This window comes from Bombina bombina, chromosome 6 (assembly GCF_027579735.1).
Source record: "Bombina bombina isolate aBomBom1 chromosome 6, aBomBom1.pri, whole genome shotgun sequence".
Lineage (NCBI taxonomy): Eukaryota > Metazoa > Chordata > Amphibia > Anura > Bombinatoridae > Bombina > Bombina bombina.
The window spans coordinates 1,016,785,214-1,016,798,495 of record NC_069504.1 but is presented as its reverse complement, the minus strand read 5'-3'; the positions used below and the strand labels follow the sequence as shown (position 1 = coordinate 1,016,798,495).

Genomic DNA, 13,282 nt, shown 5'->3' with positions numbered 1-13,282 from the left:
AAGTGGAGCCCAATAGAAATTTATGTACTAACTGTATTGATGCTACTTTAAATAAAAGTCAATCTGTACAAATTGAACATATTTCACCAGACAACGAGGGGAGAGTTATGCCGACTAACTCGCCTCACGTGTCAGTACCTGCATCTCCCGCTCGGGAGGTGCGTGATATTGTAGCGCCGAGTACATCTGGGCGGCCATTTCAAATCACATTACAGGATATGGCTACTGTTATGACTGAAGTTTTGGCTAAATTACCAGAACTTAGAGGCAAGCGTGATCACTCTGGGGTGAGAACAGAGTGCGCTGATAATATTAGGGCCATGTCAGACACTGCGTCACAGGCGGCAGAATATGAGGACGGAGAACTTCATTCTGTGGGTGACGGTTCTGATCCAAACAGACTGGATTCAGATATTTCAAATTTTAAATTTAAGCTGGAAAACCTCCGTGTATTACTAGGGGAGGTGTTAGCGGCTCTGAATGATTGTAACACAGTTGCAATACCAGAGAAAATGTGTAGGTTGGATAAATATTTTGCGGTACCGGCGAGTACTGATGTTTTTCCTATACCTAAGAGACTTACTGAAATTGTTACTAAGGAGTGGGATAGGCCCGGTGTGCCGTTCTCACCTCCTCCGATATTTAGAAAAATGTTTCCAATAGACGCCACCACACGGGACTTATGGCAAACGGTCCCTAAGGTGGAGGGAGCAGTTTCTACTTTAGCTAAGCGTACCACTATCCCGGTGGAGGATAGCTGTGCCTTTTCAGATCCAATGGATAAAAAATTAGAGGGTTACCTTAAGAAAATGTTTGTTCAACAAGGTTTTATATTGCAACCTCTTGCATGTATTGCGCCTGTCACGGCTGCAGCAGCATTTTGGTTTGAGTCTCTGGAAGAGACACTTGAATCATCTACACTAGATGAGATTACACTCAAACTTAGAACCCTTAAGTTAGCTAACTCATTTATTTCAGATGCCGTAGTACATTTAACTAAACTTACGGCTAAGAATTCCGGATTTGCCATTCAGGCACGCAGAGCGCTGTGGCTAAAATCCTGGTCAGCTGATGTTACTTCTAAATCTAAATTGCTTAATATACCTTTCAAAGGGCAGACCTTTTTCGGGCCCGGTTTGAAGGAGATTATCGCTGACATTACAGGAGGTAAAGGCCATGCCCTGCCTCAGGACAAAGCCAAACCTAGGGCTAGACAGTCTAATTTTCGTTCCTTTCGTAATTTTAAAGCAGGAACAGCATCAACTTCCTCTGCACCAAAACAGGAAGGAGCTGTTGCTCGCTACAGACAAGGCTGGAAACCTAACCAGTCCTGGAACAAGGGCAATCAGGCCAGGAAACCTGCTGCTGCCCCTAAGACAGCATGAATCGAGGGCCCCCGATGCGGGACCGGATCTAGTAGGGGGCAGACTTTCTCTCTTCGCCCAGGCTTGGGCAAGAGATGTTCAGGATCCCTGGGCGTTAGAGATCATATCTCAGGGATACCTTCTGGACTTCAAATCCTCTCCCCCAAGAGGGAGATTTCATCTGTCAAGGTTGTCAACAAACCAAATAAAGAAAGAAGCGTTCCTACGCTGCGTACAAGATCTTTTATTAATGGGAGTGATCCATCCAGTTCCGCGGTCGGAACAAGGACAAGGGTTTTACTCAAATCTGTTTGTAGTTCCCAAAAAAGAGGGAACTTTCAGGCCAATCTTGGATTTAAAGATCCTAAACAAATTCCTAAGAGTTCCATCGTTCAAGATGGAAACGATTCGAACAATTTTGCCCATGATCCAAGAGGGTCAGTACATGACCACAGTGGATTTAAAGGATGCTTACCTTCACATACCGATTCACAGAAATCATTACCGGTATCTAAGGTTTGCCTTTCTAGACAGGCATTACCAGTTTGTAGCTCTTCCATTCGGATTGGCTACAGCTCCAAGAATCTTCACAAAGGTTCTGGGTACTCTTCTGGCGGTACTAAGACCGCGAGGAATTTCGGTAGCTCCGTACCTAGACGACATTCTGATACAAGCTTCAAGCTTTCAAACTGCCAAGTCTCATACAGAGTTAGTACTGGCATTTCTAAGGTCGCATGGATGGAAGGTGAACGAAAAGAAGAGTTCTCTCTTTCCACTCACAAGAGTTCCCTTCTTGGGGACTCTGATAGATTCTGTAGAAATGAAGATTTACCTGACAGAAGACAGGTTAACAAAGCTTCAAAATGCATGCCGGGTCCTTCATTCCATTCAACACCCGTCAGTAGCTCAATGCATGGAGGTGAACGGCTTAATGGTAGCGGCAATGGACATAGTACCTTTTGCACGCCTACATCTCAGACCGCTGCAATTGTGCATGCTAAGTCAGTGGAATGGGGATTACTCAGATTTGTCCCCCACTCTGAATCTGAATCAAGAGACCAGAAATTCTCTTCTATGGTGGCTTTATCGGCCACACCTGTCCAGGGGAATGCCATTCAGCAGGCCAGACTGGACAATTGTAACAACAGACGCCAGCCTTATAGGTTGGGGTGCTGTCTGGAATTCTCTGAAGGCTCAGGGACTATGGAATCAGGAGGAGAGTCTCCTTCCAATAAACATTCTGGAATTGAGAGCAGTTCTCAATGCCCTTCTGGCTTGGCCCCAGTTAACAACTCGGGGGTTCATCAGGTTTCAGTCGGACAACATCACGACTGTAGCTTACATCAACCATCAGGGAGGGACAAGAAGCTCCCTAGCAATGATGGAAGTATCAAAGATAATTCGCTGGGCAGAGTCTCACTCTTGCCACCTATCTGCAATCCACATCCCGGGAGTGGAGAACTGGGAGGCTGATTTCTTAAGTCGTCAGACTTTTCATCCGGGGGAGTGGGAACTTCATCCGGAGGTCTTTGCCCAGATACTTCGACGTTGGGGCAAACCAGAGATAGATCTCATGGCGTCTCGTCAGAACGCCAAGCTTCCTCGCTACGGGTCCAGATCCAGGGATCCGGGAGCGGTTCTGATAGATGCTTTGACAGCACCTTGGACCTTCGGGATGGCTTATGTGTTTCCACCCTTCCCGATGCTTCCTCGATTGATTGCCAGAATCAAACAGGAGAGAGCATCAGTGATTCTAATAGCACCTGCATGGCCACGCAGGACTTGGTATGCAGATCTAGTGGACATGTCATCCTGTCCGCCTTGGTCTCTACCTCTGAAACAGGACCTTCTGATCCAGGGTCCATTCAAACATCAAAATCTAACTTCTCTGAAGCTGACTGCTTGGAAATTGAACGCTTGATTTTATCAAAACGTGGTTTTTCTGAGCCAGTTATTGATACCTTAATACAGGCTAGGAAGCCTGTTACCAGAAGGATTTACCATAAAATATGGCGTAAATACTTATATTGGTGCGAATCCAAGAGTTACTCATGGAGTAAGGTTAGGATTCCAAGGATATTGTCTTTTCTACAAGAAGGTTTAGAAAAGGGGTTATCTGCTAGTTCTTTAAAGGGACAGATTTCAGCTCTGTCCATTCTTTTACACAAACGTCTGTCAGAAGTTCCGGACGTTCAAGCTTTTTGTCAGGCTTTAGCTAGGATCAAGCCTGTGTTTAAAACTGTTGCTCCGCCATGGAGTTTGAACTTAGTTCTTAATGTTTTACAGGGCGTTCCGTTTGAACCCCTTCATTCCATTGATATCAAGTTGTTATCTTGGAAAGTTCTGTTTTTAATGGCTATTTCCTCGGCTCGAAGAGTTTCTGAGTTATCTGCCTTACATTGTGATTCTCCTTATCTGATTTTTCATTCAGACAAGGTAGTTCTGCGTACTAAACCTGGGTTCCTACCTAAGGTGGTCACTAACAGGAATATCAATCAAGAGATTGTTGTTCCATCTTTGTGTCCTAATCCTTCCTCGAAGAAGGAACGTCTGCTACACAATCTAGATGTAGTCCGTGCCCTGAAATTTTATCTACAGGCAACTAAGGATTTTCGTCAAACGTCTTCCCTGTTTGTCGTTTATTCTGGTCAGAGGAGAGGTCAAAAAGCTTCGGCTACCTCTCTCTCTTTTTGGCTTCGTAGCATAATACGATTAGCCTATGAGACTGCTGGACAGCAGCCTCCTGAAAGAATTACAGCTCATTCTACTAGAGCTGTGGCGTCCACTTGGGCCTTTAAGAATGAGGCTTCTGTTGAACAGATTTGCATGGCTGCAACTTGGTCTTCTCTTCATACTTTTTCCAAATTTTACAAATTTGACACTTTTGCTTCTTCGGAGGCTGTTTTTGGGAGAAAGGTTCTTCAGGCAGTGGTTCCCTCCGTATAAAGAGCCTGCCTGTCCCTCCCGTCATCCGTGTACTTTTGCTTTGGTATTGGTATCCCAGAAGTAATGATGACCCGTGGACTGACCACACTTAACAGGAGAAAACAAAATTTATGCTTACCTGATAAATTCATTTCTCCTGTAGTGTGGTCAGTCCACGGCCCGCCCTGTTTTTTATGGCAGGCTAAAAAATTTTTTGGATTATACTCCAGTCACCACTACACCCTTCGGCTTCTCCTTTCTCGTTGGTCCTTTGGTCGAATGACTGGAGGTGACGTAGGGGGGAGGAGCTATATAGCAGCTCTGCTGGGTGAATCCTCTTGCACTTCCTGTAGGGGAGGAGATAATATCCCAGAAGTAATGATGACCCGTGGACTGACCACACTACAGGAGAAATGAATTTATCAGGTAAGCATAAATTTTGTTTTTTCTTGAAGGATGCAGACTTCTTCCTGTACCACTGCTTGAAGAAGGTGTCTTCCAGAAACTGGCAGTAGGACTGGGAGTTGAGCTTGACTCCATCCTCAACCCGAAAAGGCCCCACAAGCTCATCTTTGATGATACCAGCCCAAACCAGTACTCTACCTCCACCTTGCTGGCGTCTGAGTCGGACTGGAGCTCTCTGCCCTTTACCAATCCAGCCACGGGCCCATCCATCTGGCCCATCAAGACTCACTCTCATTTCATCAGTCCATAAAACCTTAAAAAAAATCAGTCTTGAGATATTTCTTGGCCCAGTCTTGATGTTTCAGCTTGTGTGTCTTGTTCAGTGGTGGTCGTCTTTCAGCCTTTCTTACCTTGGCCATGTCTCTGAGTATTGCACACCTTGTGCTTTTGGGCACTCCAGTGATGTTGCAGCTCTGAAATATGGCCAAACTGGTGGCAAGTGGCATCTTGGCAGCTGCACGTTTGACTTTTCTCAGTTCATGGGCAGTTATTTTGCGCCTTGGTTTTTCCACACGCTTCTTGCGACCCTGTTGACTATTTTGAATGAAACGCTTGATTGTTCGATGATCACGCTTCAGAAGCTTTGCAATTTTAAGAGTGCTGCATCCCTCTGCAAGATATCTCACTATTTTTTACTTTTCTGAGCCTGTCAAGTCCTTCTTTTGACCCATTTTTAAAAAGGAAAGGAAGTTGCCTAATAATTATGCACACCTGATATAGGGTGTTGATGTCATTAGACCACACCCCTTCTCATTACAGAGATGCACATCACCTAATATGCTTAATTGGTAGTAGGCTTTCGAGCCTATACAGCTTGGAGTAAGACAACATGCATAAAGAGGATGATGTGGTCAAAATACTCATTTGCCTAATAATTCTGCACTCCCTGTATATACAGCCTGGGATATCAGTAAAATTGCCCGGCAATGTAAGCGGCAAAACCCCTGACCCTGGCAAAAAGCCAGAAAGCTGCTTGTTTGCAAAATATCCTGAAACAGTGGATATATAATGAAAATATAAACCCTTTCTGAGGGTAGCAGGTCCCACTAGGTCCCTGATATTATTGCAGTCCTTCCTCAGATATATTCTTCTTTATGAGGCAAATATGAAAGGACTTACTCTCCAGGGTCTTCTGCTGTGGAGCAGTCACAGCAACTCCAGGTCTGTGAGCCTCATCTGACCGCTGACAGGGGCCTGAAGATACAAGAAAAACAGAGTTACCAACCCTGGATTTCTATATAAGGTGTAGCATACATTGTTGGAGTTAAAGTAAGGACTACCTCACCGACCTCCAACTGCTATTAGCCACCATTACTCTTACCAAAGATAATTACATAGACATAGCATTTCCCCAATGTACAAGCAAAGAATGACTGGAGATTTGTGGGAGTGATACTTAACAGCTCAGTTGGGGTGTTCTTTGTTTCCTCCTGATGGCCAGGAGTTGAATTCCCACTAGTAATTGTATGGATTCGTGGACTCTCCATGCCAGGAAAGAAAGAAGAATTTTCATATGAGGTAATTATACAGAGAATTATTAATAAAATCAAATAATTTTTAATTGCAGACACTTTTTAATTTTTATGAACTGACCTTGTTCCTATTGTTAGTTCTGTTTTAACACTTATGCACAAATATTAGTAATTGTGTATTTGGCGTGCTGATCAGGCTGGAATGTATTCAATAGCACATCTTCAAAGCCTAGCCTAGAGATCCTGTCACAGACAAAATATTTGGATAGTTTGTAAATTTAGGAAAAGTGCTAATTCCATAACCTGAAATATCTAATCCATCCATTAATCAAATTTGGTTTAATTTACAAAGCACAGGTTTGTTTAAGGGCCATAATAGTAAAATATAAATGAATGATATGCTGTAATTGTTAGAGCATGTAATTTTGACTATCTACCCTACATTACTGCACGTTTTACCCCCTCCAAAGAGGTTCAATTCAGAGTAGAAGGGCTGCTCATGACCCACAGAGCACTGCTGGTCACCGAGCAAGAAACCGTCACTGATCCAATTAGCAGCACTAGTCACACGACTCTACTGTTTAAACCAGCACAGCTAATTGGATCAGCAGCAGTTTCCGCTCGTGTCCACCAGTGTTCTGCAGAGTGGCACTTCTATTGTGTGTTTAACACCTTTGTGGGGGTGAAACACATAGTAGCGAAGGGTCAATAATCTTAAAACAACATGCTCTAATGAATTAGAGCATGTTATTTTTAAACTATAATGGCCCTTTAAATACAGTACAATTATGTATATTTTACAATAAAAATGAGAACTGTTATTGAAAGCCTCTATACAGAAAACCAAGCGTATGTGATGACATTTAGATTCCTAATACCTGATGGCAATAACTGATCTTTGTTTTGTTTAAATGGTTTTTAGTTTAATATATACAGTACATGTATTCTTAGCCATTAAAGGGACAGTCTATCCCAGAATGATATTGTTTCAAAAGATAGATAATCTCTTTATTACCCATTTCTCAGTTTGGCATAACCAACACAGTTATATTAATATAACTTTTACGTCTGTGATTACCTTGTATATAAGCCTCTGCAGACTGTCACCTTATCTCTGTTGTTTTGACAGACTTGCATTTTAGCCAATCAGTGCTGACTCCTAGGTAACTCCACGGCATGAACACAATGTTATCTATATGAAACACATTAACTAACACCCTCTAGTGCAGTGCTTTCCAAACTGTGTGTCATGACACTTTAGTGTGTCAGCAGCAGTGGGTAGATGTGTCCCTGCTTCAGCATAAAAAAACTTGAATTTATTTTTTTTTTTAAAAATTGTTTGGATTCGACTTTTCCCCCTGCCTGCTATGCATATCACATGGTTGACACATTATTGATACCTAGTGGGTCACAGATCATCTTTAACCTATTGGCGCAGCTCAGCAGGAACTGAAACTATTCCCATTGGCGGCTTTGATGGCATATTGGCTCGTGACTGCACGTGTAGTCAGTGAGTGGGACAGCTGCTTGCAGATGAAATGCGAGTGTCTTTATCTAATATTCCACCAAATATTCAGAAACTGTGTTCATCCCATCAACCTCACACATCCCATTAAAATAATAAGTAGCTATTGGTGTTTATAAACTTTTTTTTAATTCTTGCACATACATACTGTTACTTGTAAATACATTTTTTGTTATATAATTTATGTGTCTGTATTTCTTAAAACAAGTTAGTTTAACTTCCTGTTTGCTAGTACAACTAAATTACTATGTCGCAAAATGATGTAGGTCTAAAAAGTGTGTCACCAACATGAAAAGATTGGAAAGCTCTGCTCTAGTGGTTAAAAACTGTCAAATGCATTCAGATATGAGGCGGCCTTCAAGGTCTAAGAAATTAACATATGAGCCTACCTAGGTTTTGCTTTCAACTAAGAATACTAAGAGAACAACGCAAAATTGGTGATAAAAGTAAATTGCAAAATTTAAAATGACATACCCTATCTGAATCATGAACATTTATTTTGGACTAGACTGTCCCTTTAAAGTGCTGTAAATGTAAAAAGAAAGCAGTTTTCTCCTCAAGACATTTATTACTTTTTATATGAATTCTAAAGCTGTAATTTAGTGTCAATTTGTTTTCACATAGCACTGGCATTTAAACAAGTTAAAGGGACATTGTGGTGCAAACATTACACCTAACTTATTAGAGCCAGTGATTGGCAGGGTTGTGCTTCTGCTGCTTATTGGCTCACTGGTTGCTTCCCGCTCAGGACCAGCTCCTGAGCTTTAAAAGGACTTTAAACACATCTTGGGTTTGTGTAAAAAAAAAATGTGCTTGTCCCACACTCCCTAAACCGGCCAAAAAGCAAATTCTGTCATGGACATGAAACCCAATTTTTTTTCTTTCATTTTACTTTCATGATTCAAATAGAGCCTACAGTTTTTTACAACTTTCCATTTTACTTCTATTATCACATTTGATTCATTCTCTTGGTATTTGTTGTTGACGGAGCAGTAGTGCATTACTGGGAGCTAGCTGAACACATCCTGTGAACCAATGACGAGGCGTCTGGCTGCCAGTAATGCATTGCTGCTGCCAAAGCCTACCTGGGTATGCTGTTCAACAAAGGATACTAAGAGAAGGAAGCAAATTAGATAATTTTAAACAACTTTCCAATTTACTTATATTATGTGCTTTAGCTGAATCATGAAAGTTTAATTTTAAAGGGACAGTCTGCGATATAATTTTTGTTTAAAAATATAGATAATACCTTTATTACCCATTCCCCAGTTTTGCATAACTAACACAGTTATATTAATATACTTTTTACCTCTGTGATTACCTTGTATCTAAGCCTCTGCAGACAGCCCCCTGATCACAAGACCTTTTTTTATTTATTATCTGTTGACTTGCATTTTAGCCAATTAGTGCTGTGTTGTGCTGACTCTTAACGTGTTCACGCCCGTGGAGTTATTTATCTATATGGCCCGCATGAACTAGCAGTCTCCTGTTGTGAAAAGCAAATAAAAAGCATGTGATAAGAGGCTGTCTATATTAGCTTAGAAACGGGCAGAAATTTAGAGGATTAAATATTATAAAGTATATTTAATATATCAATGTTGGTTGTGGAAAGCTGGGTAATGGGTAATAAAGGCATTATCTATCTTTTTAAACAATAGCAATTTTAGTGTGGACTGTCCCTTTAACTTTACTGTCCCTTTAAATTGTGCGTAACCCCTTTGTTGGGATTAAACACGTAGATTCCTAAGATGAATAGCGCAAAAATGAATTTGAGCTAATAATTTTTAAACTAAAATGTCAATTTCATATTTTATTTATACAAACCTGTACATCAGTTCAAATTCAAGTCTGCTGAATAGTGGTAAGAAATAAAATTAGAATTGCACTTAAGTTGTTTGAATTTTGTAGACCTATAATTTTACATGGTAGAATGTTTTGTTTTTGTTTTTTTGTTAGGCATCCTTATGGGGAAACAAATGTGACCTGTCAATTTCAGGAGGCCAGGACAACTCTCAGAAGTACAGTATTCTAAATTCTCTTGAAACTTTTAGACCTTGTATCTTGGTTGATAACATAGGATCTCTCTGGACCATTCTTTCCAGAAGAAAGACACTAAACAATGGTGGAGATACAAAGACTAGAGTTGACATTGTCCTAGATAATTCTGGATTTGAGCTTATTACGGATTTCGCTCTAGCTGACGCATTGCTTTCTTTAAAGCTAGCTACTGAAGTTCATTTCCATGCAAAGTGCATACCTTGGTATGTTTCAGATGTAACAAAACAAGATTTTAACTGGACAATCAAGCAGCTTTTAAAAACGAACAACAAGTGTATGTCAGAATGTGGTGCTAACTGGCAAAAATACTTACAAAACGAATCCTGGATTTATCATGAACACTTATTTTGGACATTACCACATGAATTCTGCAGTATGGCTGTTACTGCTCCAGATTTATACTCAGAGTTGCAGAAGTCACAACTGATTATATTTAAGGGAGATTTAAATTATAGGAAGCTTACTGGAGACAGGCGATGGAACTTCACTGTGCCTTTTTCCAAAGCCCTTAGGGCGTTTCACCCTGCACCACTCTGCAGTGTAAGAACCTTGAAAGCTGATGTGCAGGTAGGTTTGGAACCAGGAGTTGGAGAAAAGCTTGCAGCATCTGATCCTGACTGGATGATCACTGGGAAATATGGAGTAATTCAGTTTAGCGATTCCACATAAAAGTTGGTGTGGAACACTTGCTGCATAATGAATGCTTTAAAAAATAGATTGGTTTGCTGGATGCCATATCTGACATAAAATAATGTCCTCTAGTCTCCCATTACAATAGTACAAAATGGCTATACTTGAATGCATGTGTTTATAATACGTATCATATTACGCATTATACACGTGGAAGAAATAAATGTTGTTTTTTAAAGGGACAGTCTACTCTAGAATTTTTATTGTTTTAAAAGATGATAGCTAATCCCTTTATTACCCAGTCCCCATATTTGCATAACCAACACGGTTATATTAATACACTTTTTAACTCTGTGATTACCTTGTATCTAAGCCTCTGCAGACTGCCCCCTTATTTCAATGCTGTTTACAGACTTTCTGAATCATGAAAGTTTAATGATTTTAACTAGACTGTCCCTTTAAATGTGCATTAGAAACCAAGGACATGTGTCATATAAATGCGTTTTTGTACTGCAAAGTCTGAAATGTGCAGAGAAAACTAAAACCGTGTGCAGAAGCATCTTTACCAACGATCCTGTTCTTCCCTTACTCCTGGCTGGCCAAGTACTCCATGAGAATATTGTTTCATATTATCCCACACTTTACATTTTCTGTACTATCAACTTCCCTTTGTTCTTTACATCAAGCAATTTTATTTTTTGTTGTAGAAAGGGCCCCATGTGCATATGTGGTTGCAAAACACCAGAGTGTGCAGAGTAAATAACCCATAAAACACCATGGGCCAGATTACAAATGGAGCGCTAAATATTGCTTGCATGCAAGCGATATTAGTGTTCCACTTTGTAATACCAGCGAATTGCACTCACGAGAGCGCGTTTCCATAGGCTCCTATGGGAGCCTCGTTCTGATGCAGTCACAGACAGCATCAGAATTTCATTCAGCAAAGGAGGTATGTAGCACAGTGTGTATATATATGTATATATATGTGTATATATATATATATATATATATATATATATATATATTTATAGTTGTGCTCATAAGTTTACATACCCTGGCATAATTTATGATTTCTTGGCCATTTTTCAGAGAATATGAATGATAACACAAAAACTTTTCTTTCACTCATGTAGAGTGTTTGGCTGAAGCCATTTATTATCAATCAACTGTGTTTACTCTTTTTAAATCATAATGACAACAGAAACTACCCAAATGACCCTGATCAAAAGTTTACATATCCTGGTGATTTTGGCCTGATAACATGCACACAAGTTGACACAAAGGGGTTTGAATGGCTATTTCTGGACTCCTGACAGACCCTTGAATCTTTCATCCAGCGCTGCACTGACGATTCTGGATTCTGAGTCATGGGGAAAGCAAAAGAATTGTCAAAAGATCTGCGGGAAAAGGTAGTTGAACTGTATAAAACAGGAAAGGGATATAAAAAGATATCCAAGGAATTGAGAATGCAAATCAGCAGTGTTCAAACTCTAATCAAGAAGTGGAAAATGAGGGGTTCTGTTGAAACCAAACCACGGTCAGGTAGACCAACTAAAATTTCAGCCAGTTAAATTGTTCGGGATGCAGAGCCAAACCCACAAATAACTTCAGGTGAAATACAGGACTCTCTGAAAACATGTGGTGTGGCTGTTTCAAGATGCACAATAAGGAGGCACTTGAAGAAAGATGGGCTGCATGGTCGAGTCGCCAGAAGAAAGCCATTACTACGCAAATGCCACAAAGTATCCCGTTTACAATATGCAAACAGCACAGAGACAGGCCTTAAACCTTCTGGCACAAAGTCATTTGGAGTGATGAGACCAAAGTTGAGCTTTTTGGCTCCATTCCTACTGTGAAACACGGAGGTGGATCGCTGATGTTTTAGGGATGTGTGAGCTACAAAGGCACAGGAAATTTGGTCAGAATTGATGGCAAGATGAATGCAGTATGTTATCAAACAGAACCCCTCATTTTCCACTTCTTGATTAGAGTTTGAACACTGCTGATTTGCATTCTCAATTCCTTGGATATCTTTTTATATCCCTTTCGTGTTTTATACAGTTCAACTACCTTTTCCCGCAGATCCTTTGACAATTATTTTGCTTTTCCCATGACTCAGAATCCAGAAACGTCAGTGCAGCGCTGGATGAAAGATTCAAGGGTCTGTCAGGAGTCCAGAAACTCATTGACCTTTCATACACACACACTAATTACAAGCAAACAGATCACAGGTGAGGATTGTTACCTTTAATAGCCATTCAAACCCCTTTGTGTCAACTTGTGTGCATGTTATCAGGCCAAAATCACCAGGGTATGTAAACTTTTGTTCAGGGTCATTTGGGTAGTTTCTGTTGTCATTATGATTTAAAAAGAGTAAACACAGTTGATTGATAATAAATGGCTTCAGCCAAACACTAACCATGAGTGAAAGAATAGTTTTTGTGTTATCATTCATATTCTCTGAAAAAAGGCCAAGAAATCATAAATTCTGCCAGGGTATGTAAACTTATGAGCACAACTGTGTATGTGTATGTGTGTGTATGTGTATATATATATATAATTTGTGTATATACACATTTATTAACACATAAATATATGTTTTTATTCATTTACATATATATTTACATTGTGGTCTATAGGAACACACAGTCCCCATAGACCGCAATGTAAAGGCACTTTTTAGTGCCTTTTTTTTTTCTTCTAACACCCCACTCACACCAACTTTAAAGCGGCCCATTACAAAAAAAAAAGCTAGGTTATTTTATTTTTTTTTAATAAAAAAAACTACAATCCCCTCTATTTTGAGTGCATTTGGGGCACTTTTTGAGAATTAACCAGAGATC

At 40.3% G+C, this 13,282-nt stretch overlaps 1 protein-coding gene across 1 annotated transcript in view; it reads left to right on the top strand.

The window, feature by feature from the left end:
* LOC128664064 (damage-control phosphatase ARMT1) overlaps positions 1-10,681 on the top strand; it is a 74,938-nt gene extending 64,257 nt beyond the window's left edge. The window contains exon 6 of the mRNA XM_053718739.1: positions 9,708-10,681. Within this exon, the coding sequence (XP_053574714.1) occupies positions 9,708-10,478 (771 nt within the window). The 3' untranslated portion in view covers positions 10,479-10,681. The remainder of the gene's footprint in view (positions 1-9,707) is intronic.
* Positions 10,682-13,282: the final 2,601 nt, after the last annotated feature.